Source organism: Vicugna pacos, chromosome 14 (assembly GCF_048564905.1).
Source record: "Vicugna pacos chromosome 14, VicPac4, whole genome shotgun sequence".
Lineage (NCBI taxonomy): Eukaryota > Metazoa > Chordata > Mammalia > Artiodactyla > Camelidae > Vicugna > Vicugna pacos.
Window position 1 is genome coordinate 7,245,780 of NC_133000.1, and position 26,828 is coordinate 7,272,607.

General features: G+C 41.7%; 1 protein-coding gene and 1 non-coding gene across 5 annotated transcripts in view; both read left to right on the top strand.

Annotated features, from left to right (window-relative positions):
- The window catches only part of FRY (FRY microtubule binding protein), a 364,076-nt gene that overhangs the window by 303,775 nt on the left and 33,473 nt on the right, over positions 1–26,828 (top strand). For all 4 annotated transcript variants that reach the window (XM_072976088.1, XM_072976089.1, XM_072976086.1 and 1 more), the window contains 14 exons: positions 476–626; positions 1,177–1,280; positions 2,764–2,949; positions 5,128–5,326; positions 6,770–6,891; positions 9,779–9,966; positions 11,015–11,109; positions 12,312–12,919; positions 13,798–13,895; positions 14,431–14,601; positions 18,824–18,964; positions 20,996–21,175; positions 22,891–23,052; positions 25,597–25,671. In XM_072976088.1, the coding sequence (XP_072832189.1) occupies positions 476–626; positions 1,177–1,280; positions 2,764–2,949; positions 5,128–5,326; positions 6,770–6,891; positions 9,779–9,966; positions 11,015–11,109; positions 12,312–12,919; positions 13,798–13,895; positions 14,431–14,601; positions 18,824–18,964; positions 20,996–21,175; positions 22,891–23,052; positions 25,597–25,671 (2,480 nt within the window). The remainder of the gene's footprint in view (positions 1–475; positions 627–1,176; positions 1,281–2,763; positions 2,950–5,127; positions 5,327–6,769; positions 6,892–9,778; positions 9,967–11,014; positions 11,110–12,311; positions 12,920–13,797; positions 13,896–14,430; positions 14,602–18,823; positions 18,965–20,995; positions 21,176–22,890; positions 23,053–25,596; positions 25,672–26,828) is intronic.
- TRNAA-AGC (transfer RNA alanine (anticodon AGC)) lies at positions 14,104–14,176 on the top strand. Its single transcript has one exon. It is a non-coding gene; the product is annotated as a tRNA-Ala (tRNA).

Below are 26,828 nucleotides of genomic sequence, written 5' to 3' on the forward strand. Positions count from 1 at the left end.
CTCTCGGTGTTAGTTCTGGTAGTGCAGAATGGTCAGTTCATTACCACTCGCATATCGTCATCATCACCATGAGCAGAAGTTGGGTGTGAGGTAAGAGAGAAGTCAGGGAGGAGTCCTGAGCACGCTGGAAATACGGAATTGCATTTTACTGAGAGAGGGAGATTAGAGAAAGAGCAGCTTGTCCCGGCAATGGGAATCCACGTGATTTCATGGTTTTCTTTTTGCGTATCTGTATTTTCCATCACTCTCTAATGAATAACTATAAATTAGGGACCCAAGACATAAAGGGATGGAAGAAACTTAATCAAGTAATTCTACCCATTTGATCATATGATTTCACACTCACCAAATGGAATGGTTAGAAAGTTATTTTTACAAGCATGAATTTGTAAGTTTCCTTCTAAAAAGTCAAGTAGGGAAAACAAAAATCTTCTCTCCCTGAAAATAAAGCCCTCTTGCCTCTCTCGTGCTGCAGATGACCCAATTTCTCCCTATACGGGCTGGCTGCTGAGCATCACAGAGACCAAACAGCCACAGCCCTTACCCATGCCGTGTACCGGAGGGTGCTGGGCCCCCCTGGTTGACTACCTCCCAGAGACCATCACGCCGCGGGGGCCGCTGCACAGGTGAGTAGCATGTACAGGTAGAGGGAAATGACCACTTAGCTTTGACGGGACTTTTCTTCCTATGAAAACAGAAACTTATTCCAGGTCCCATCAAATGAAATGCTCTTTGACATCAGAGAGAACACGCGTGACTTAACTGCAGCTCTCAGCCTACGGGCAGAGTTTGGTTGAATATTAACCAGTGCGCAGAGCTGCCTGTAGTCCTTTGAAATTTTCCCTGATGTAATCTTGGTATGGGTATTCATTCTGTTATGCTTTTTAAGTTTTGAGCCCCTTGCAGACAGAGCCCTGGCCTTCTATTTCTCTTCATCCCACGGCGCTTACTGCCTAGAGACGAGTAGACTCTGCATTCTATGATTAGCTCGACTGATGTTTCTTCTGCTTGTAGAACTCTGTGCTCTGCCAGAAGCTAAGCTCCATGTCCCTGAATAAAGGTTTTACATAATTCTTCAATGAGGCTTAAGAGTTGGATTTAATTGTGACTTAATGATCTAACAGTGTATTTTCATCCTCTTCAGAATTGCATTAATGTCATCATTTCATTGATTAGGTGCAATATTGCTGTGATTTTTATGACTGAGATGGTGGTGGATCACAGTGTAAGAGAAGACTGGGCTCTTCACCTCCCATTATTGCTCCATGCTGTCTTCTTAGGTAAGACTTGATGGAATAGGAATTCTAGCCAATAGGGTCAAAAACCTATAGCAGTAATCCATAGAGCTTTCCTTTTACACTGACATCCTGCTTTTCCCCATGTCTGCAACATCTAGTCTCTTCTGGTTTTCACTGTCTTTTTGTGACATCTTTAAAATTTCAGTTGACCAGTCACTGTTTAAACTTGCCTGATTACCGCAGTATAGAGTGGTACCTCGCTCATGCTATTACTATAAAGATATCCAAGACAAGTTGGGCCTCTTTGAGGGTCTTTGGTTAGAAGTGATAAATTTAAAGTCATGAGTGCAGCCAATTTGGAAAATAGTATGGGGGTTCCTCAAAAGACTAAAAATATACTTAGCGTATGATCCAGCAATCCCACTTCTGGGTATACATCTGGAGGAAACTCTAATGCGAAAAGATACATGCTCCCCAATGTTCCTAGCAGCACTATTTACAACAGCCAAGACATGGAAACAACCTAAATGTCCATTGACAGCTGACTGGATAAAGAAGTTGTGACATATTTATACAATGGAATACTACTTAGCCATAAAAAGGAATAAAGTAATTTCATTTGCAGCAACATGGATGGACCTGGAGACTGTCAGTCTAAGTGAAGTAAGCCAGAAAGAGAAAGAGAAAAACAATATGATATCACTCATATGTGGAATCAAAAAAAAAAAAAAGACACTATGAACTCATCTACAAAATAGAAACAGACTTGCAGACATAATAAACAATCTTATGATTTCCAGGTAAAGGGGGTAGGAAGGGACAAATTAGGAGCTTGAGACTTACAAATGTTTGCCACTATACATGAAAACAGATTTTTTAAAAGTTTCTTCTGTATAGCACAGGGATCTATGTTCAATATCTTGTAATAACCGTTAATGAAAAAAATGAAAATGAATATATGTATGTATGTGCATGACTGGGACATAGTGCTGTACCCCAGAAATTGACACACTGTGATTGACTGTACTTCAATTAATAATAATAATAATTTTAAAAAAACAAAGCCATGAGAGACAGTCAGTGCAGAGAGAGGAAGAAGATAGAGCACAGTGGACCAAGGAGTGAGATTTTAAAATACCCAAGTTGCAGAGCGAAAAAATGGAGAGAGGAACCAAGCAGGGAAACTCAGAAATTCAGTTAGAAATAGAATGAGAATCCTTCAGTAACAGGGAGAGCCAGGGAGGAGACCGTCTCAGGAAGGAGGAATGCTAACCATGTCAGATGCTACAGGGAGGTCAGGAAAAGTCCACCTGTCAGCATTTTACAAGAACGTTTGATTTAAGGAATAAAACATTTTATTTTCCCTAAGCCCAGCTTCTTTATGTCGGTAACACAAACAATAACAAAGAAAACTAAACATTCTTTGAACGTGTTCCTGGCGGGTGTCTTGGAATCCTTACTATCCCTGGAATCTGAACGAGCTGAAGATTTGTTTATACTAAGAGATTCCGCCGTTTTGTTCCAGGTTTGGACCATTACCGGCCTGAAGTCTTTGAACACAGCAAAAAATTGCTTCTGCACCTCCTGATTGCCCTCTCCTGCAACAGCAGTTTTCACACCATTGCTTCTGTGCTCCTGCAGACTCGAGAGATGGGGGAAGCTAAGACCCTGACAGTTCAGCCAGCCTACCAACCTGAGTATCTCTACACAGGTAACCAAAGGAGCGACAGGGAGCCCATGACAGAGTCACAAACATGAAGATAGCTAGAGGTGTCACTGGAGCCCAAATTAACTCTTCTAAGTGCTGTTAACCCTCCCCCAGCTTTCGAAGTGATAGAATAACAGCGCGGTAAACCTGCGCCATTTCACTTGATGTCAACATGCCTCTCAGAATCCTTCTTCGTTAGTTAATATTTTCAAATAGATGTTTTAAATTATTATCATGATTGCTGTTTCATAAATATGTTCCATAAGTACACTCCTATTGTTGCGTTGGAAATTAAAATGTCCGTTGGCCAAGAGTATCAGTCTGGAACCCTGAAGAAGGAGAATGCAGAAAACAGGGCTTGTCCTCATCACCTTAAGGGCAGGCATTGCCAAGGTGCCAGATGTTTCACTACGTACCTTCTGGTTCCCCTGAAGGGATCTGTTAAATGACTGACTTCTCTGGAAGACACCATTAGTGGAAGTCTATTAAAAATCATTGCTGTTCTGAAACCAAAAATTTCTTCTTAGAAATGAGAACAGAAAGCATTAGCTGAGTCAAAGAAATTACTCTGTTGTGTCCAGCTACTCATGAAAACTTTCCCAAAGGGGCTGACCAGCCGTTTTCATTTAGAACCAGAATATGTAAAATATCTTAAAATGATGATGAACTAGCAGAGTCCTGGGGCTACTTTTCTTTACCTAATTATTTTGTCCATCACATTGGCACTGGGTTATGGTATGGTGTTTCATGTGTTACCACGTACTTCCTTCACTGCCTTGAAAGGAAGGACCTTTTATTCCCCGCTTGTGCTACTGCCCTGTCTTGTCTTCTGATGGATACAATAGTCACATATTCCTTTGGAGAACAAATCTGAAGTCGTTAACTCTGAGACGTGGGACTACTGATCTCCTCTTTATTTTGAACCAAGCTACACTTGATATTAATCCATCAGTAGCCTCTCAGAGACACAAAACTATTACAGATACTTAATTAAAAAACCAAAGACTCTGGCTGTCCTAACTCCCCAGGATAGGGATATATTCCATTAAGCACATGGCCTTAGAGTGAGAAAATTGTAGTCTCTGTTAAGCTGTGGATGTCTGAGTGTCTCAGTTTCGCATTCACTCTACCACTGATGTGGCATAAAGTGGTTTAGAGTGGGGATTTACAAAGCAAAACCAAACACAACATACTATAGACAAGACAAATAAAAAATAGCCAAAAAATTTGGATAGCTCAAATGATTTAATCTGTGGTTCACATGGACTGAGTGTACAAAAAGTTTGAGAATTGTCTACTGTTTATAAACATTTGTTAACTATTTATTGAATATCCCGTTTCAACTATAGTTGCTTTCAAATCCGTACTAAAAACCTATGTGATAAAAATTATTATCTTCATATTATTTTAATAAGAAGCTGAGATACAGAGAAGTTACATGACTCCCTGAGATCACACAATAGATGGCAGAGATAATATGCAGACCCAGGGCTTCTTCTCATTTAACGTATCTGTCAAACATACCAGAACCATGGACTTTTTCTGGTTATTGAGTAGGAGAAAAGGGATGGTCATGGGTATATATTTTCAGACCCACAGCCCACCCACCCGGAGATGTAGAATGCTAACTGTAGTATTCGCTTACCTATTTCTTTGACTGCTTTGAAACATACTTTATTAAAAATATATTAATATACACATAATATTTACAATTCTGGTCACATTTACTCATAACATTATGTGTAACTTACTCATTGCCGTTCGGTGCTGGTATCCTCAAAAGTGGTATCGTTTCACTCAGTTAGGTAGTCTATTATCCAGGTATAATTTACTAACAGCGCCCTTGGGTCCAAGTGTTTAGTAGTGGACCATTCATCAGCCTGTGCACGTGTGCGTGCATGCACCCACAGACACGCACACTCTTGTTTGCAGAAAGCATCAATTAAAACCCCAGAGTAGAAAATAGCAGATGACCTTCTATTACCAAGTGCGCTGTAGTTTACACAGCAGTGCAGCAATTCCATAAGCAGAGAAAAGAGTATCAGTCTTGTTTAATCACAGCCATAGTCAAAATCAAGTGTTTTTTCCAAAAAATTTAAATAACTAGACACTTCTGTATGCACACCTGACCTCATTAAGTGCATGGCCTGCACACTCCACCTTGACCTTGTCTCCCACCAGGTGGCTTTGACTTCCTGAGAGAGGACCAGTCATCCCCGGTGCCAGACTCGGGGCTCAGCTCCAGTTCCACCTCCTCCAGCATCAGCCTCGGGGGCAGCAGTGGGAACCTCCCACAGATGACCCAAGAGGTGGAAGATGTGGACGCAGCTGCCGAGACAGACGAGAAGGCAAACAAGCTCATTGAGTTTCTGACGACCAGGTAATGAGGGGTCGGGAGATAGGCCGCTGTTTTCAGGTCCATCTTTGGAAAAGTGACATCACTCTAAAACCACACAGATGGAAGAGTGGGCCAGAAGTTCCAGCAGAGCCTTGTTTCTCTTCTGAACTGTGTCTGCTGGAGTCTGCATACCAGGCAGACGCTGGTAGACGTTGTCTAAGAGCCCACTTATGTCACACTTGAGGGGCAAGGAGATTTCCTAATACAGTAACCACGCAGCAGATGGAGGGAGGAGACAGTAGCACTCCGAGGTGAGCATGACGTTAATCATCTATAGAGCTGCCAGGATCTGCGAGTTCTGAGACTCAGCACAGAACGTCACTCTGGAAACCAAAGATAGGAGCCGTGGTCGACCTGGAGGGGACCACTGTCTGCTCATCTAGTCCAAGGAATTATTTATAAATGGCAGTCAGAAACCAGAAACAATATGACGTATGATGGGAAAGGAATCAAACTAATAATAAATCAAAATTATGAAAAACTGTGAGCCATCCTGTTTTTCCAGGTTTTCTGGTTCTTCTTGTGAACACTTGAGCTTGTAAGGTTTCTGAATCTCTAGTTCCCTGAGGTCCGGTATTTGTATAAACACACGCTTACCTGTGACCTGGGGTGTGCTGTTTTTCCTCCGTGAGTTAAGTCCTGGAAGTCTAGTCTACATGTGTGTTTGTTACCTAGGACCTTACCTGATTTTTCTTTCTTCAACTAAGGTTATCAATGCAAAAAGTAAAAAGAGAGCGTTTTCTTTTTTCACTTGATGATTTAGGGTGTTCTGTGCAGCACTCAGCTCAGTACAGGATTTAGTGTATAGGGTGCTCAGGAAGGGGGCTGCTGGTGCCTCCATGCAGGGTCCCTCAGAGACCTGACTGGTTTGTGCAGAAGAAGGGTACTGTCACCACTCACAGCTGTCAGTGCCACGTGCTGGGAAGGGCGTTCTCTGAAATTCTCACACCTGGCTCCATCCCGTTCCCACATTGTTAAAAAACAGATAAGAGAGATTGCGTCTTCAATTTGGTTCTACTGTGTCTGGCAAACTAATGAAGTGATCCTAATAAAAGCATTATCTCTGCAAATTCTACAGTGTATAAATTGAGTCTGTGTCTAAATCTGTATTTTATTTAATTTGTTATATCATTCTATCTAACACTTACATAGCACCTATTATAAGCTAAACACTGTCATGGTGAATTGAGAGGTTTTAATTTTGCAGGGTTTTAAGTTTGTAAAACATAAGAAAAAGTATGTCTGTCAATTAGCTGAATCTGTTTTGAGTATGCTCTTAAGCCTTATAAGACTGAAATTTACCAACAAATTAATAAGTAAAAATTTCAAAACGTATGTTGCCCCTTTGGAGTTAGAATTGTGTATATCATTTTAAAAATGCAAAAGGATAGTTACATTTTTGATATTTTGTGTGTTTTCTTGAAGGGCATTTGGTCCACTTTGGTGCCATGAGGACATCACGCCCAAAAATCAGAATTCAAAGAGTGCTGAACAACTCACTAACTTTCTACGTCATGTTGTGTCCGTGTTTAAAGATTCCAAATCAGGTACTTCTTCCTACTTCCCCAAATCCCACTGTCAGCATTGTTCCATCATGGAGCTCATCCTCCCCATATAACTACACACCATTACGTCTGTCTATTTGTCTGTCTGTCTAGCTATACATACATATATATATATACACACATACATATATATATATATATACACACACACACACACACATACATACATACAGATATACTTGTATATGTGTGTATATATAATCCTGCATTTGGCATCAGTAGGAAAGGAAAATTCACAGGGGAGTTTTGAAGCTTTTTCAGATGTCCTAGCTGAATGATAGCTAATGCCCCATATACTTGCATTCCATTCTGTCAGATAATCTCCCCCAAATCACTCTTCTTGCTTCATTTACTTCAGTAGAATTAAACTGTGCCAATATTAATTTTATTTAAAGAAGGTCATGCATGAGAAAGAAATCTTATTCATTGACTGTGATTAGACTCAACTGTGAGAAACTGTCAGCCTTGCAAACTGGTTTTAAAAAAAATTTTGTGATAAATGTTTTGCCAACAGGTCCTGTGCCAGTGACCACTCAGTATTCCAAACACTGTGTGATTCTAATTTAGACTACAGCAGCATCATAATATTTAAGCCTTTAGCTGAATTCCATTCAGATTCAACGTGGCCTGGGCTGATATGTGTGTGAAGTTGAAGTTTGGTTCCTCAGCACGATACAGCAGAGATCCCTGCCTTTGTTCACACAGCAGGCTGACCATAGTAAATACCGCTTGCCAGCTCTCCTGGCTGCTCTGTTGATTGGCACATTTCACAGTTTGAAACATTCCAGATTAGCCACTTCTCCTTTCAATGTCAGGGGATGCTTACTAAAAAACAAGACATACTGGTAAACCAAAATAGGAAAGGAGTTCCAGGAATAGGACTGTCATTTCTTGTTTTGAGTTTCTACTTCACAACTTCTTTGAAATATTAAGACCTCTTATACTGGTATTTCCCCCACTTAAAAGTCACATGGTAGCCCAAAGGAAGAAATTTACTGTTTGCATATGAACTGTTCATTTCTCTAAAAGGCTTGATTGTATGACGATACTAAAAATGAGAAAACAGTTGACTGCCTTACAGTGTATTCTCAAAGGATGCTTCAGGCTGCTTAGAGTCTAAATCTTTTCACCTTGCCCAAGATGTTTTTACCCACTACCACTTCTTTGTACATTGCCGCTGTCTGCCTGTTCCCAGTGTAGTGCAGTAAAATGTATTCCAGGAAACACTCGTGTTAGTCAGGGTAGCAGGAACAACCCTCGCAGCTCAGAGACCTAACACAGTAGGCCGTTTCTGGATCATGTAACAGTTTCATGCGAACGTTTGGCCAGCAGCCTTCCACCCGGTGCTTCGGGGACCGTCCACCCTGCGGCCCTGCCACCCCCGAGGCGCAGAGGCCCCCACTTGACCCCCCGTGTCTGTCGGGCGGGCGGAGTAGGAGAGCGCGTGGAGGAGACGGGGGAGCTCACGTGCCGCCTCGAACGCGCGTTCCCGCGCTTTTCCCGCACTGCGTGGCCCGGGCTCAGGGGCCGCAATGACAGCAAGGAGGGCCGGACACGTAGGTGCACTGTGTAACGGGAGAAACACGATGCCACCTGTTATGCAGCTTTTCCCGAAGGATGTTGTCGCGGCGGGGGAGGGGTCTGCGTCCGACTAGTACAGTTCTAGCGTTGTGATTTAAATCAGCCTCTGGTCATTGTCAGGGGACGTGACCCCTACGTGTAAAATGGCTTAAGTAGGAAAATACTGTTTTGAAAAGCAAAATAAAGATATAAAGAACTATTTTGAAACATGATCTAGTCATAAGTGGTGAATTGCCTGTATGGCTTAAATCCTGTTGCTACCCTGAATGTATCCAGTCCACATTCCAGGACCCTTTGTTTGCGCTGCAGGAATATTTTCTTACATAGGGGGTGTGTCCCTAGGGTCAGACAGCCAAGCGGCAGCTGGGAACAGTGACACCGAATTGTCCCTCCTGGTCCACTTCCGTGGACAATCTGATGTGCCGCAGGGCCCGCAGACGGCGGAGACAGCCCAGATAGCCCAAATCCCTGTTTAGATCATGTCCTCTGACTCTTGTAGCCTGGTTTTCTCCCTGTAAAGAGGCACAGCCAGCGTATGGTTGAATGGCCCAGAAATCAATCAGGGGGCTTCCCCTTATGTTTTCATTTCAGTCTGATCAAATGGTTTTCTGATGACTGAGATTATTTTCGTGCCATTGGAAGAGCAAATACTCAGGCGAAAGTTTAAATGATGCCTGTCTCCTCTGCCGCGCCTGCGTCTCCGTATCTGCCCACTTGTGGACTGTGCTGAAGAGCAGCCTTTGGCCCGGGCTGACCAGACCCGGGAACCGCTTTCCTCTGTATACACAAGGACTCTGAAAATTTGCTTCTAACAAACTCTCGTGGGAAAAAAGGAGTGAAAGTCCCCCATGTAAAAAGCAGTACAGAAGGACAATGTCCAGCAATAGCAGGGTAATAAATAACAATGCATTTGTGAGCCCATATTGTATGTCAGGCACTGTACTGAGCACTTTTTAAGTTGTGTGATTTTTCACAACTCTTTGAGATAGATGCCGTTATTCACAAGGTAAAGACAAGCAAAGAGGCTCACAGAGAACCAGTGTCTTTCCCAGAGTCCCAAATCCTTATTCACAACCGAGACCATCTTGTTCTAAAGCTTCTGACGTTTCTGCTACACGACACCTCCTTAAGATTTATTCAGATTTGGTTTCTATTTTTAAATGGTTGATTTTTAAATAAGTGCCACTAGGAGGTAGCTCTGTGTGGTTAGCCTGTTTTAAAAGTACTGGTAAACCGTGCCCTGCGGTTTGCAGAGGAGCTGACCTGCTCTCCGGCCCCTGTGCCCTAGGTTTCCACCTGGAGCAGCACTTGAGTGAGGTTGCGCTGCAGACGGCCCTCGCCAGCTCGTCAAGGCACTATGCCGGCCGGTCCTTCCAGATATTCCGGGCCCTCAAGCAGCCTCTGTCAGCACACGCCTTGTCTGACCTTCTCTCGAGACTGGTGGAGGTGATTGGGGAACACGGAGATGAGATTCAGGTATGGAAGCAAAGCCCACTGAACCCACCCTTCTCTCATCACAAAGATGAGGAGTGAACAGCTTTCATTGTCCTCTTCCTCTCACCAATTACCCCAGCCATCTGGACATGTGTATTTTATTAACAGCATTCTAGAGGTTGACTTTCACTTTTACAAAAGTCACTGCAAGAAACATTGTTCTAGAATTCAGTGCACACCATCTTATTGAGCCAAAAACTAAAATCCTTCAGCAACTTCCTTTGTTGTTTTTGTTGTTGTTTTTATTTGGCAGAGTTGGGGGGAGTTATTTTGTATTGTTTCGTCTTTTGACTCCTACCCTAGGGTGCAGTTGTACAATCTCCCCGCCCAGAGACGGGATCTCCATTGTATCTATGCAAAGCACCAGCCCTGGCTGTATGGCTAGCCTTCCGTAAACAGAGGAAAGCCAAAGAAATAACAGGCAGAATAGCTGCCACAAGAAGCCCCTGTGGACTGGGGGCCCCAGAGACTGAGGAGCTGGTCAGGTGGAAAGCCAGGGGCGTTACAAGCTCTGTAGCTGGGGTTGAGCCCCTCTTTTCCATCAGCAACGTCCCTGCATCTCAGGGGGCCCGCACACCCGCAGGCTTCAGCTTCTTTTCCTCCTTCTGGCCGTCGGAGGTGCTGTTTAGAATGCCACTGAGACACAGCCCTTCTCACACTTCATCTCTTAAACTCTGGCTTTTGGATGTTGCCACTTGGTATTTCAAATACCCACCATCTCCCCTGGCAAGGGGCTTGCCCCCTGTAGCCTCGCCCCCTCCCTGTCAGATTTCAGATGAGACTGATCAGTTGAAGACCATATACGTAGGGAAACAAATGTTCATGATGATCCGCTAACTCCTAAGCCATCTGAATTTCCTCAGTGGCCCTGAAATTTTGTTTGTAGACTTTGTAAATTAAAGCTTCCATGACTATCTAGCTTTCAATGATATGACCATTATTTGAGTAAAGTTTGCATTAATTAAGTTTACCTTCCAGAAGTTAACAATATTATAAACAGTTCAAAATGTTGTCTTTGCATGTTTGGCAGGGTTATGTAATGGAAGCACTCCTTACCTTGGAAGCTGCTGTCGATAACTTGTCTGACTGCTTGAAGAACAGTGATCTCCTAACTGTATTATCTCGGTGAGAATCAGCTTGTTGACATTTTGAGATCAAATACACTGTACTGAATATGTGAGAGATGCCTGAACTTTGGGCAAAGACTAAAGAACAAACCTAGCTTTTGAAGTCTGTTTATAGCCCAAGAAAGTATGTATGACATTTCCTTAAGTTAAAAAAAGGAAGTTAAAACACACACACATATATACACAGTATATGAGAATTTTAAAACATTGGAAAATAGACATTAAATGTTATTTCTAAATAATACAAATATTAATGATTTTTCATGTCCTATCTCTGAGTATTTTTTCAAATTTTATGAAATTATACTATTTATTACATTTAGAGAAACAAAGTATTATTTTTTAAATGACTGTATACAAAACTCTTCTGTTCCATTACTATAAAATTAGATGGAATAAATGTTGATTTTACTTGAAGAAATTTCTACCTGAGGATTTCTTTTTTTATTTTTTAATTCTTTTTGCTTCTGCCAATACTTTATAACCCATTTAAAATCATTTACAATTTTGTTGTTCTATTTGTGTAATTAAGCTCATCTTGCTTGAAATTGAGTCAGTAATGTTATAGCACATTGGGCCTTGTTTCATTTTTAAGTTGAACATTTTTATGGATCAGTAATTTTAGTGTGATTACTAACATCATGCATATTTTTCTGTATAGACCTTCAGATTTATCTAAATAAATATCTTTTCAGCCTGAAATACTTAGAAATCATTTTCATAAATTTTTATAACTGCAAAAAATTTCCTTTGACACAAACATTTACTGACTTTTTTCTTTCTAGGTATTTCTATATCTGTTCTTTTTTACCAATTAATAGAATATTAACATTTGTACCTATAAGATACATTTTATTTTATAATTACTTTTGCCCAAATTCAAACAGAAAAATAAATGAAAGATCAGTAAACTATACAGCCACCTGCTTATTTCTTTAACTTTTCCATAAGTAGAAGTCCATATTCGGTTTTGTTGTTGTTTTTTTGGTGAGGGTGGTTCTGGTTAAGTTTTGTTCTCCATAGCTTTATGTTTAAGAAGGAATAAGGAAACATAAGCTCTAAAATATGGAAAAATGAATAGAAAGTAATATTTTCAAAGAATGATTTCCCTCCCTTATTGTTTGTTGGTGGATCTTAAAAGGACTGGCTTTTCACTGAAGCGTGTTGGTTCCTATGGAACTTTTTTATTTTTATACCCAGCTCTTCATCACCAGATTTAAGCTCTAGCACTAAACTAACAGCCAGCAGAAAGAGCACAGGACAACTCAATGTGAACCCTGGAACAGCCAGCGGCAACACAGCGACTGCAGAGCGGAGCCGGCATCAGAGGAGCTTCTCTGTGCCCAAGAAGTTTGGTGTTGTTGACCGATCCTCAGACCCACCTCGGAGTGCCACCCTGGACAGGATTCAGGCCTGTACCCAACAAGGACTCTCCTCCAAAACCAGAAGCTCATCCTCCTTGAAGGACAGCCTCACGGATCCATCGCACATAAACCATCCAACCAACCTGTTAGCCACCATCTTTTGGGTCACAGTGGCCTTGATGGAATCTGATTTCGAGTTTGAATACCTAATGGCCTTAAGGCTGTTGAACAGACTGCTGGCTCACATGCCACTCGATAAAGCCGAGAACCGAGAAAAACTTGAGAAACTCCAGGCACAGCTCAAGTGGGCAGACTTCTCGGGGTTGCAGCAGTTGCTACTGAAAGGATTCACCTCCCTCACCACCACTGACCTTACCCTGCAGCTTTTCAGTTTGCTGACACCAGTGTCCAAAGTATCCATGGTGGATTCATCCCAAGCCATTGGTAAAGCCCACGTCGCTCACTCTCTCACAACTCTGGTCGTGGCTGGGCTCCCGTTTAGTGTAACGAGATATTGTGGGCTTAGTGCTTTTAATAGTTCTGCTGGGAAATAGATCTTTGGGAATGGTTTGTTTCTTCTTTGAAAATTCCATGTAAGTCTTAATTATGTTTATTATAGAAGATATTTTGAAGGCAGTAGCATAAAAGGGGCAGGAGTAATATGCAAGGTATTAGTCATTTCTTTGTGCTTTCCAGAACAAACTTCAGATCGTGTTTGTTTATTCTGTCGTTCTAGTACAGACATTTTTTTCCCTTTTTTTCTTAACTCCTGAGTCTTTTATTTTTCTTAGTCTTTCCCTCTTGAAAATTTCCCTGGTTCCCGATTGTTTCGAATTAAGCCAAATCAACAAACCAGGTTTTTAATACCATGGCACATGGCCCAGAATTCTTTCCAAGAAGCTAAAGCTTAACACAGTGGGACTAATCTACTCCTTATCATTTTAGAGAATCTTTGGTTACATGAGTAAGACTTCAACTGATTGGCCCATGTCTTCTCAAACAGGTTTTACTTAAAGTACTTTTTTTTGATAAAAATTTCAAACTAGGGTTTTAGTTCATTTCAATCCATTTTTTAAAATCTGTGCCAATCATTCATATTTACAACTGTCCAGAGCAAGACAGCCACTGTATCTGAAAATGATAAATCTACTTCAGTGCCTCCTTTGAACCGGTTAGTTTAGATTTTATTTTAGTCAGATTACAGTGGCTTCAAGAGACTGCTTTTGCATCACCTCAGAATAAAATCTATAGTATGCCTTCCTACTGTTTGCGGTTATAATGCACCCTATTCACCCATCTCCATTGTATCTTCTCTAATCCAGGGTTTCCACTGAATGTCTTATGTCTTCTGCCCCAGCTGATACAGCATTTTGAGAGCCCAAATCAGTTCTGTAAGGATGTAGCCGAAAGGATTGCTCAGGTATGACCTACAGCTCCACCCTCAGACAGACCCATACCAGCCTTCAGGAAGGCTCCACTGATGTCAGGCAGGCATTACCGGGCCCAGGCAGAGCGACTGAGTTTCATAAAACCTGAAAATCACAACTGATACTGCTAGTAATTCACACTCCTGGGGGGCTGAATCACATTGCCACATCATTAATGAGAAAGCAGGGGGAGGGGAAGGAGGAGGGTATAGCTCAGTGGTAGAGTGCATGCCTAGCATGCATGAGGTCCTGGGTTCAATCCCCAGTACCTCCAACAACAACAACAACAACAAAAACAGTAAATAAATAAACCTAATTACCTCCCTCTGCAAAAAAAGAAAGCAAGCAAGCAAGCAAGCAAGCAGATGGAAAAAAAATTGTGAAAATTAAATTACTAAGCACTTCTGCAGCTACCCAAAAAACGTATCCATGAGTTTTCCAGCCTGCCGAGGCTTACAGCAAAATTGCTAACACTTCTTCCTTGTCATCAGGCGATTTTATCCCTAATTGATTTTCTCCTTGTAAAAGGTTTGTTTGGAAGAGAAGAACCCCAAACTTTCCAATCTTGCGCACGTCATGACTCTTTACAAAACACACAGCTACACGAGGGACTGTGCCACGTGGGTCAACGTGGTCTGCCGGTACCTCCATGAAGCGTATGCTGACATCACCTTGAACATGGTGACCTACCTGGCAGAGGTAAGCTGTTCAACCAAGGATAAAACCTACTCTAGTTTCTATGGGCAAAATACATAATTTAGAACTGATAATAATACTCTTAATTACATTTACTGAGCATCTATTATATATTATCATACGCTGTAGGAAAACATTTTAAATCCTCATAGCAACTCAGTGACGTAGCTATTATCACAACAGGGGATCTGAAGCTCAGCCGGGTTAAATAATCTGTCACAATTTTAAGGTGACAGAGCCAGACTTTGAACTTAGGTACAAAAGCTTAAACTCAATTTTTACTACATTAATACCTGTCTGCACATGGCAGAGACAAGGGAATTTTATCCTGATTATTCTGGGTCTTCAAATCCTATTTAAAGAGTTACTGCGTGGCTTGATATGTTTAATGGTTGTTTGCTCTGAACTCATTAACCAAGCATATATTTTTGAAAAGAAAAATTTAATCTCCATCTTTTGTGTTTTGTTTTTAAAACTGGAATGGGATTTTTGTCCTCTTACAAATGTGTTCCCAGCACGTTTGTTACAAACCCCTACTCTGACGTCTGTGTACATTGGTGCTAGAAATAACACTGCATTGGGCAAGTGATGAAGTGTATTCTGTTTAGCACCTTCGGACCTCAGCTACTTTAATATACAAGGTCACAAAATTTACGAGGCAAGTGATTAATAGCTGTTACCTTGTTTTTGCATTTTCAGCATTGCTTTTCCTTTCTGGAAATATGCATTTATGCCTCTTGCTAGGGCCTTTTCAGAAGTGATCAGGACAGTCCATGCTGATTTTTCTTTCAGTTATACCACCAATTCAGGGTACAGATAGGTTAAGAATCAGTCATTTTCTTAAAGGCTCCATCAGACTGAAAGCCTCGACCTGAAGAAGGTAGCTGCCCCATCCATTAACAGTGATAGCTGATCTCACAGGATTTTTATTTGTAACACAAATCAGCAGTGTTGCGCAGTATTCAAACTGTCAGCAGCCAAGGATTCACTTGCTCTTTCCATACCCCCATCCCTAGCATTTAAAGAATCTCTTTTATGTGGAAAAAAAGGAACCCTCCTATACTGTTGGTGGGAATGTAAATTGGTGCAGCCACTATGGAGGACAGTATGGAGGTTCATAAAAAAACTAAAAATAGAGTTACCATATGATCCAGCAACCCTACTCCTGGGCATATATCTGGGGAAAACTCTAACGTGAAAAGATACATGCACCCCAGTGTTCATAGCAGCACTGTTTACAATAGCCAGAACATGGAAGCAACCTAAATGTCCAGCAGCATGTGACTGGATGAAGAAGATGCAGTTTGTGTATATGTATCTGTATCTATACATCTATGTATCTATATATAGATACATTAGAATACTACTCAGCTATGAAAAGGAAATAATGCCATTTACCGCAACATGGATGGACCTAGTGATTATCATACTAAGTGAGGTAAATCAGAGAAAGACAAACATCATATATCACTTACAAATGGAATCTAAAAAAAAAAAATGAAACAAATGAACTTATTTACAAACCAGAAATCGACTCACAGACATAGAAAACACACTATGGTTACCAAATGGGAAAAGAGGGGGAGAGATAAATTAGGAGTTTGGGATTAGCATTTACACAATACTTTATATACTACTGTATAGTGCAGGAAACTATATTCAATGCCTTGTAATAACCTGTAACGGAACAGAATCTGAAAAAGAATAACATATATACATATACACATAACTGAGTCACTTTGCTGCACACCTGAAACTAACACAACCTTGTGAATCAACTATACTTCAATAAAAATTTAAAAAACCAAAAACAACCCCCCTCCCAGAAAAAAAGAGAGAGAGAGAGAGAAAGAAAGGAAGAACCTCTCTTAAGTGCCGCCCTGCTGCCTTTGATAATCAGCTTGGTCATATCTGTCCCTGTGAGATCGCTAAGCAAGCACACACGCCATAGCACACAGGAAGCACCTGGAGAAACAATGTAAATGTCCTGCTTACGGAGGCAGCCAGTGCCTGTTCTAAAACAAGGTGAGATGCAGCATTGTAAACTGACTATACTTCAGTTTTTTTAAAAAAGTGAAATGGGAGATAGCAAGGAGGCAAAATTTGTTTGATTCACTAGACATTAATTTTTTTTAATTATACATGGGTTGTGGTCTGTACATATGATGGAATATTATTCAGGCTTTAAAAAGTATTGAAGTACTGACTCATGCTACAGCATAGATGAACCTTGAAAACACTACGCTAAGTGAAGTAAGCCAGACGCAAAAGGACAAATATTATATGATTCCACTTATATGAGGTACATAGAAGAGGCAAACTGAGAGCCACTTTTTCACAGTTAGAGAGTTTCAGTTTGGGACAATGAACAGGTTCTGGAAATGAACAGTGGTGATGGTAGCACAAAAGTGTGAATGTACTTAATGCCGTTGAACTGCACATGTAAAAATAGTTAAAATGGCAAATTTTTAATTGTATATATCTTTACCACAATAGAAAAATAAATTAAATTTAAATGGATTACCTAATTTGTTCTATTCAGCCCTTATCACCAACTATCACCAAAAATTCTATTATAAAGTTACCTTCTCACTGTATACAGTACAAATTAACTCCTATTTCAGTTACTCACATGTTCTTTCAGGTGGTGGCCAGGTACCCACACATAATTTTCGGTAGCCGTGGTCGCTGTTTTGAACCTGCTCTGCTCGCTTCACGGGCACTTCGTGTATGTTTGTGTGTTGACGTAGCTCACATAGTGTCATCTTCAGTAACTGCGGAATTCTGTCAAAGTAACACCACTTGCTTAACCATCTCCCTTTTGTTGCTTATATTCATAACTTTTTTCTATTGCAAAGGGTCCTTTGGTGTAGACTTTTTATCAGATCATATTCAGATCATTTCTTCTGGTGGCAGTTCCCAAAGTAACTGTCCAGGTAAAGCTCACGGACGCGTAGCTACGTCACTTAGCTCTTCTACACATTAGGGAAATTGGTCTCTACAGAGACTTTCCCAGTTTACAACACTACAAGGTATAAATATTTATGTTTTCCTATATCCCCACTAAATTTTGTCATTCAGTTTATTCATTATTTTCAGGTTCATATTTTTATTGAAATTTTAAAATTATTCGCTTTGGGTATTTCCTTTCTAGTGAAGATGTTCATTTTTCCATGCAGTGGATTTGTGTGGCTATTCATTTCCTCATGTGTTAACGATTCAGTTATTTCTTTTCGCCACTTTTAGTGTAGAATTTTCAGCATTTATTTGAGTCTTTCTATTAATTCTTAATTTTGAACTTTTTTCATTATGTCTGTCACATAAATTTTCTCATTATTTTGCTTTCCTTTTTGAAAATATCATTGAATTTCTCCTGATTATAAAAGCAGTATTTGCTCTTAACAGAAAATCTGGAACGTACGGAAAAGTTAAAGAAAAAAAAAAAGAAAAGAAAATTTTTCCGAAATAATTATATTATCTAGAGAGAAACACTATTAACATTTTGTTGGGTTTTCTTCCAGTGTTATTTCTATATAACACACACCCATTCATACCAATGTAATCATCATCTATTATATAGAAATTGTTTATCCTTCCTCTTAACACTTAATATTATATGATATGCTTTACTATCTTTAAAAATGTCATTCTACTGATTACATAATATTTCATCATACCATTTACCATAATTTATGTATCCATTTACCTAGTGTTAAACATTTAGGTTACTTACAGAACTTTCTTGTTTTGTGTGGGGTTTTTTTTTCTTTTACCATTGTAAGTAATACCTTGGTAGTTACTATTTCAAAAGATATGAACCCTGTTAGTACTCTTGAACTCAGTTGCCAAATTATCCAGTTTACATCTCCACTGCTGTGTAAGAATACTCTTATATCCTCACCAATACAATCATCAATTTCTAATCTTTGCCAATTTGATAATGATAAATTATATCTTTTTTCATTTGTAATTTTCAGTACTTGGTGGTGTTTGATGCTTTCCTTTTGAGGTTTATTTTGTTGTATTCCATTGTGTGAATATTGTATTTATATATTTAGACATGCCAAATTGCCTTTGAAAACATCCCCATTTCTTCAATAAGATTGAAGTTAGGATTTTCTTTTCCCTCCAAAGGAAAAGTGCAATCATAAAGGCACTGGGAAGGCTTGGGGCGTCCGTGTGAAAACCTGGTGTCAGACTCTGACTCCCTCTGCTTCGCCCGCAGCTGCTGGAGAAGGGCCTCCCGGGGATGCAGCAGCCGCTCCTGCAGGTGATCCACAGCCTGCTCAGCTACATGGACCTCTCCGTCGTCCCTGTGAAGCAGTTCAACGTGGAAGTCCTGAAGACCATTGAAAAATACGTGCAGGTGAGTGTTTGAATCAGGATGTTTCCAGAGAGTCATTCCACAAGACTGAGTGAGGCTTTGTGTGGGACGGGCACTTGGCCACAGAGCTCCGTGGGTACCAGGCCACGTGTTCATCCACTGAGATGCATGACATGCTGAGAGCGGTCCAGACGGTGGCTGACCCCACCCTGAGTGGTGTCCTGAGGAGGAGGATGGGGCCAGGCCCCAGCACGTTCCTGAGCCTTCAGAGGACACAGCTCTGCCTCTTGGGCTCTTGAAAGCACACTCCTGGCCAGGAGGGCAGGGGCAGTGTCTTGTTTGTACAGTCCCATTTCACAGGAGGAGGAGGAAGCACCTCGTGTGGGCCTGGTTCTAGGCCAGGTGTTTCCAATGCGAAGGGTTCACTCAGAGGTTAAAACTGTCACTAGACCTGAAGGATCTAAGCTTAAGAAACTGGCATAAATGTACTTGAAAATACTCCAACAAGCGAGCATAGGGTACTTGGTGAGTTTTGAGGGCAATGCTAGGTTTTCTCTGGTTAAACTCATTGACAAAGTTGTATAATTTTAGACATTTTTTTCCATCCTCACTTCACCAATCACATGACTTGCAGAAATTAACGCTGAAAGTAATTTTCAAGCTTTTTTTTTTTCATTTTTCAAGTGGCATTGCTCCAATAACAGTGGTACCATGTACTGGTAGGTTTTCATTATCACTTTCTCACTTTACACTCACAGGAGGCAGAGAATCCGTTCGCATCTTCCTACTAATCATGTGCCCCTGGTTTTAAAAAAAAAAGTTGTTTTTTCAGGCTACCTCTTCTGTCTGAGGCCTATGGGCCATCCCTGGTTCTCCGTATCTTATGATCTCATGAATGGTGGCTCATTTCATATTCAAACTGTGACTTCCCATGTGCAGAATTCAACAGTGAAGGAAATGTGTTTTATTTCATGTGCTTTTATTTCAAGGCCTAGGCAAATAATAACTTTTTTCACTCTAGTTTATCTGTGTTCAATATTTTTGTGGGAGAAGTACTTCCGTCCGCCTGGGGGTTTGTCAGGGATACAAAGATGGTAAAACAAAGTGAGACCTACAGGAAGAGTAGGTGTTTGCTAAGACGAGGAGAGGAAGGGCCTTCCAGGATGAGGGACTAGCATGAGCAGAGGCACAGAGGCTGAGAGACCTTGCCTGGTTTGGGGGACTCCAGGAGCAGCCTGAGGGAGATGACCCCTGGAGGCCTTTCTGGAAGGGTGTGGGCTCCACCCTGTCCACCAGAGGGAGTCCTTGCAGGAGTTTAGGCAGGGAAGTGGCTTGGGCTGAAGAGTTCTAGAAAGATCACTGTAGTTGGAGTGGGTGTGATGGGCCTCGGGAGAGGCTGCAAACAGGGAAACCAGTTAAAAGGCCACTGAAATAGTTCAGGTCGAGACCAGAGAGGATTCGACTGAGCCAGGGCCAGCAGGCACGGAGCGTCGGGACAGATTCTCAGGAGAGAGGGAGAGGGCTAAGAATGGCTCCCAGCCTCCCGGGTTAGGTCTCGAGGCAGACACGGAGCAAGCAGAGACGGGGGCTGAGGGCGGAGATGCGGCACATGGGGCCGCATGGAAGAGGGGCACATGGAAGAGCAGGGCAGCAGCAGGACCAAGGAAGCCTGGAGGTGGAGGTGGGGAGACTTGAGACAGCGGGAGCCGTCCATAGCTTAAAATGCAGTTGGGATTGTTGGGGTGTTTTTTTGTTTGTTTTTTGATTGGTTTGGATTTTCAGATCAAGGAGGTACCTTATTAGCAAAAGTTGTACAGGGTTATTTTAAACTTTTTTTATTTGAATGTGGACAGAATCAGTCTTTTTTTATTAGCTTGTTTCCTAAACGTAGCTCGTCTTATATACAAATTATCTTTTTAATTCATTTGCCTTTTACTTATCACAGAATGTCCTACACCTCTTTAAATCAATGAATTCTGCTGGTCATAAGAAGTTTTGGTTGCTAGTGGTGTATTGGTTTTGTTTTTTTTTTCAATGAAATTATTTTTAACCATGGACTTCTATTTCCTTCAGAGTGTTCACTGGAGAGAGGCTTTGAATATTTTGAAGCTGGTAGTGTCTCGATCTGCCAGCCTAGTTTTGCCTTCCTACCAACACAGTGAGCTCTCAAAGATAGAAATACACCGAGTCTGGACTAGCGCCTCCAAGGAGTTACCTGGGAAAACCCTGGACTTCCACTTTGATATTTCAGAGGTATGTTAATCATTTCTGTAAACTTTAGCATGACTGTGTAGTGGCAAAGGTCAAAACTAGTTGCCTGGAGAAAGAGAGACATATTTCACATTTATATCAAATGAAAGCTTCTGAGTCCAAACTGAGTTCTGTTTTTTAAGAGCACATTGAGGGTCATATTCACTGGCCTCTTATTTGGCAGCTTTTAAAAACAGAAGCTAGCTCAGTTATATAAAAGTGGCTTGTAAAAAAAGAGAGAGAACTTGAAAATGGAATGATCTTAAGTATTTTAAACCATGACCTTTGCTCATTCTTTGTCTGATAGCTGTCATGGCCTCTTGTGTCTGCAGTCTTGTTCCCTGAACCTCAGCCAAACAAGGAAATGACTGAGATTTGCAGGAATACAGAATCTGCCTTTATGGTTGCCTCCCCAAGTCACACTGCTTTTTAAACCGGTAAAACCGTCTAAATTCTTGGCTTGAGACAGAGGGAAGTGTGGAGGGACGTGACTTGTGCACCAAGCTAAGGAGTCAGGAAGAAAAGGGGACAGAAAATAGTCAGGTTTACCAGCTGGTCCATGGATGAACTTTTGGGAGGCCTGTATTTAACTCGTTTACTCTAAGATGTATAAGTACATTTGCTTCCCTGTCTCTCTTACCCCACGACCCGTAAGCCCCCCATCAGCAGAAACTACGATCTGCCCACTTTGTAACCAGGGTCTGGTATGGTGTCTGGTACATGCTGGGTCCTTCATAAATATTCATCAACTCAGCTGATGAGTTAGTTCACTAAAGGAATAAACCACATCTGCTTACACAGAACTTACTCGCTCTGTGAAGTCAGTGGTAGCCCCGTTGGGTTTTTTCACACGGTGTTCTGATTGACCTTTTATTACTTCGGTGTTCAGGATGAGATGCTGTTTTCTGTCATTGTGATACCTGCATCTCTGTACAGTATGTATATGATACCAAGGTATCAGATCAGTATTTTTCCATTTTCTGTGTTGCTGGAGGAAAAGCTACTTCTGCTCTTTGACTTAAGTTTGTTCCAGAGAGGTACAAACACCTAGCCAGTCAGCAGCAGGCCCCAGAGTCCCAGCTTCTCCAGAAAAATGGGCCTTGAGAGACAGGTGGAGAATTACCAGCCAGTTCCTGCCATGGGCCTACGAACAGGTTTCTGCGGAGACCTCCCTGGGGCCCAGGTTTGAGAAGTGGACACTCCAGGACTGTAAGGAAGTGAAAGTTCTAAAGTGCTGCCCAAGAACCTGGCCCTGACCTCATTCATTTAAATAATTGAAAAGATATAAATGATTTAAGTAAATTTTTAAATAAGTGAGAGCATATCAAGACTGGTGATTATAGGCTGGGAAGAGGTGAAGAAATTTTGGTCTCTTGTTATAACTCTTAAGAAATTCTTTCAGGCCTAAACATCTGGTAACTGACTCTACTTTCCTGCGTGTTTTCCTTCTAATCTTTACAGTTGTTTCTAAAGTGTGTTTAAGAATAAGCGACTGGATTTGTTTTCAGGTACTAAAGAGGGTGGGAAAATGCTGAAGATGCTGACTGATTTAGATGTGTACTTGAACTTCAGGAAAATGAGCCTCCTTGAAACACTGAACTCCTCTGAGTTTTAGTCAATAAGCAGTTCTTGGCGGCTGCTGGGTCAGAGTGATCCGTATGCCACAGAACTATTAATGAGCCGGAAGAACGTGTGCTTTTCTCCTCTTTTTTCTCGAGACGCCCATCATCGGAAGGCGGTACGATGAGCTACAGAACTCTGCGGGGCGGGATGGGAAGCCCAGGGCTGTGGCCGTCACCCGGAGCACGTCCTCCACCTCGTCAGGCTCCAACTCCAATGTCCTTGTTCCTGTAAGCTGGAAGAGGCCCCAGTATTCTCAGGTAAAGAGTCCTGACTCCCAGGATCGGAAGGGAGCCTAGGGGACCTACTGAACCCAGCTGCCCGCGTGATACGGGGTCCGTGCGTCCACCATCCCAGCCTTGCCCGTCTGGGTGTCAGCACTGCAGTGATGAGGATCTCACGGGCTTCCGAGGGGGCAGATTTTATCTTTGAACAGTGCATTACCTTGAGTTGAAGTCAGACACTTTGTTGCTTCTGCTCATTGGTCCTAGCTCTTTTGAGGCTCAGAAGATGAAATCTGATCGAAATTTCAAGTGGCGGCCCTTCAGGCACTTAAAGAAATGCCACCCCTCTGCCCCTCACCCAGATGAGTCCTCTTTTCTCCAAGTGCATCCTTAGTTCTCCCAACCAATCCTATGCGATAGGGCCGCACCCCCAGTGACCATCCTGCCTGCTGCCCCGTGAGCCTGCCCTCCTGTCGTGGGCTCCATGCACGGCCGAGCCCTGCGGAGCAGAGCGGCTGCCGGCTTTCTCTGCGGTTCTGTTACCACAGCCCCAGACTGCATCCACCCTCGGAGTGCCTGCTTCACAGTGCTGGTGTCACTGGACTTACTGTCAAGTGAAACTCCTGTATCATTCGGGGCTCTTTTTGTGACATGTGCCAAAAGCCCAGGGAGAAAGTACCTTAAGTGGAAAAGGAATTTATTAACTCATATACCATGGCTTCGAGCACAGTTGCATTCTAGCACACAAACCCCTTAGACTCTCTCTCTCCTTCTCGCGATCCCCACCGTCCCTTCCCAAAATCTTGGCCCTGCCTGCTTTCCTCTCTGCTGACTTCACTCTCAGGCAGACTCTGCCCACATGAGGCACCACGGCCTCTGCACCATGGCAGCTCCAGATTGCCGTGGTCTTTGTCTCTGATGATTTCAAGACAGACGCCTTCCCTCCCCAACGTCCCCAACAGCTCCACAAAAAGGACCCTTGCAGGATGTGTGAGGGAGGCAAAGCCCCACTTAGTGGGAGAAGAGCCGTTCCCAAGATACAAGAGGACCACGTTGCTGGAAGAAGGGAAGTGGGTGCTGAGCAGAGAAAAACCCTTTGCAAGCCCAGCAGGACTCACCTTCACTCTGCAAGGCTGGGACAGTGTACGCCACAGCACGGCGCCTGCTGGAGCAGAGCTGGTCCCAGTGAGTGCTCACTGATGGTTGAATAGAGAGCCCGCTGTACTTCCTTGCAGGGCTGGATAAGAGAAGAATAATGTGCAGTCCATTTCTGTGTTCCTCTTTGTTGACTCCTTCCCAGAATTGTAAAATGCCCACTAAAACTTAGGGAAATAGGTTAGTAAATCTCTTGTTGTCCTTCAGCATCAAGGCCCTCCTGTCTTTGACCTTGAAATGATAATGTATTGAGCGTCCTATCTATAATTTAAGAAGGACGCAGGGAACCGAGTTCTGTTTGGAAGGAAAACCTGTGAGTGATCTTAGCCTCCTTGCAGTCTCCCTATTAAATGAGATTAAACGAGAAAAAAAAATCATTTTCAAGAAATTAGAGTGATTGCTTTAAGAGGAATTCTGAAGCACCTTTAACATTTTTTTTTTTAGGCTCTGGTTACTCATCCTTTTCATTATCAACTCACCGATCATTCTGAGACCTAGTTTATCTGTGCCATTGGAAAACGTGGTGGTTTGCAGAAGAATCCCCATGCTTAAGGGACTGAAGATTAAGGTTTATGAAGAAAAATAAAGAATTGAATCTGTTTAACTTTAGGAAGAATAAATTGAGAAAGATTTAATATGGCTTGCAAATAATTGAATTTTTTAACTCTACAGAAAGTAAAATTATCCTCCCACTTGAGGAAAACAGATTTGTGTTATAATATAATAGATTTAACTTAGATGTAAGGAGACCCTTGTGAGTGCTGGACACTGTAGCTCACAGGAAAAGATGATCAAGGGGAGAAATGAGTATCTGCTACCGAACCGAGGGACTGATTGTCATGCCCCCTCCCTGGGGAAAACTTAGATCCTTACTGACCAGTAGAAACGTAATGTGAGCCCCATTTTAAATGTTCTAATTGTCCCCCTTTGAAAAAAAGTTCAAGGAGCGGGGAGGGTGTAGCTCAGTGGTAGAGTGCCATGCTTAGCATGCACAAGGTCCTGGGTTCAATCCCCAGTTCCTCCTTTAAAATAAATACTTAATTACCTTCCCCACCCAAAAAAAAGACTATTAATAAAATTTTTAAAGTTTAAAAAAAATTTTTTTAAGTAAAAGGAAACAGGTATAAGTTCATTTTAATTATATATTTTAGTTAACATAATATACCTAAAATATATCCAAACCTAATACAACTTAAATACAGGTTATATTATAACTATGTATCTAAAATATTATTTTTTCAATATATAATCAATATTTTACAATTATTGATGAGATATTTCACATCCCTTTTTCATACCAACTGTTTGTGTATTTTGCATCTCAGTTCTCACCAGCCACATTTCAGGTGGGTTAAACTACGGTTTTAGAGCAGATTTGATCACAGGACCCCAAGATTAAAATCTGCCTGTGTGTTTCTTTTCCAGAAGAGGACAAAAGAGAAGTTGGTGCACGTCCTTTCTCTGTGTGGCCAAGAAGTAGGATTAAGCAAAAATCCATCAGTAAGTTCTATCTTGTATCACATCTTGGTACCGTATCATCTTTACCTTTGGTCTGTTTTTGCCTTTGGTTAAATAGTTCAGAAGAGTCAACTATGAATTGCAAGTATGCTATCCACCACCTAGATCAAACCCCTAGATTGTTTCTCTTCACACTATGATTTTTAATCTTAGTTCAAAGCAGTGAAAGATGTTGTTTGCTATTTGCTCCACTGTCTGTTAAAATACTCAGTGATTTCCATTTTTTAATATCTTGGATTTTTAATAAGTATGCTCAGACTGCCTCAGAATATGTACGTGTGACTCTCCTGCAGCACCATGTATGACACACAGTCCTTGTGGGTGTGATTTCACTCTCTGTGCACACACCTCTTACTGTGATTAGATGTCTCATGTACAATGGAAGTGAAAATAATGACATACTATCATGTTTTTTATCTCATATAAACTTCCACTGATGTTATGGTTTTTTTAAAAAGCCATTGGGCTCTGGAATAAATGAATAATTGAAGTATTAGGAGTTAGTTTCTGAAGCTTTTATAAAATTTAGAAAATTCAAATTGTGTGTGTGAGAAAGTATACTGTAGCAAAAGCAGTAAAAAATCTCAGGGTTTGGTTTCACCAAACATTTTTATTTCATGTATATCACAGCATCTTTATTAGTAACCAAAACAGAAATAGCAAACTAAATAATTTCCCAGGTAAAAAGAACTAGCAAACAATTTCTCTGTGGAGCTACTTTTAAAATTCCAAAATGTATGTACTAATGTAGTTGGTGAGCAGGAGAAATGTATGAGACAAAAAGACTTGCTGAAGTGCAAACTGATACTTCTCATCCTCTGGGAATGCACCCCAGCCAGAAGCATGGCTTCCGTTGAAGTCACCTTCTGAATAATTGATCAGTGGGTTTCTGCTGCTCCTGTGACTTTACTGAGAGCAGAGGGACGAGGCAGTAGTGGCCGGGCAGACGGAGCCACCGAGCGCCCAAGGGAGAGGAGCAGGACAGCCTGTGCGGCGCAGCACAGCCGGCGAGGGCCGTTTCTTACAGCTTTGTGGTTGCACTTTCTCCTCGAGATCCCAGCTGCCTGCTTCTGTGCTGAGGCCTTTCTAGCTGGAAATGTTTACCTGGACCATGTTACAAATAAGAGAAGCAGCACCAA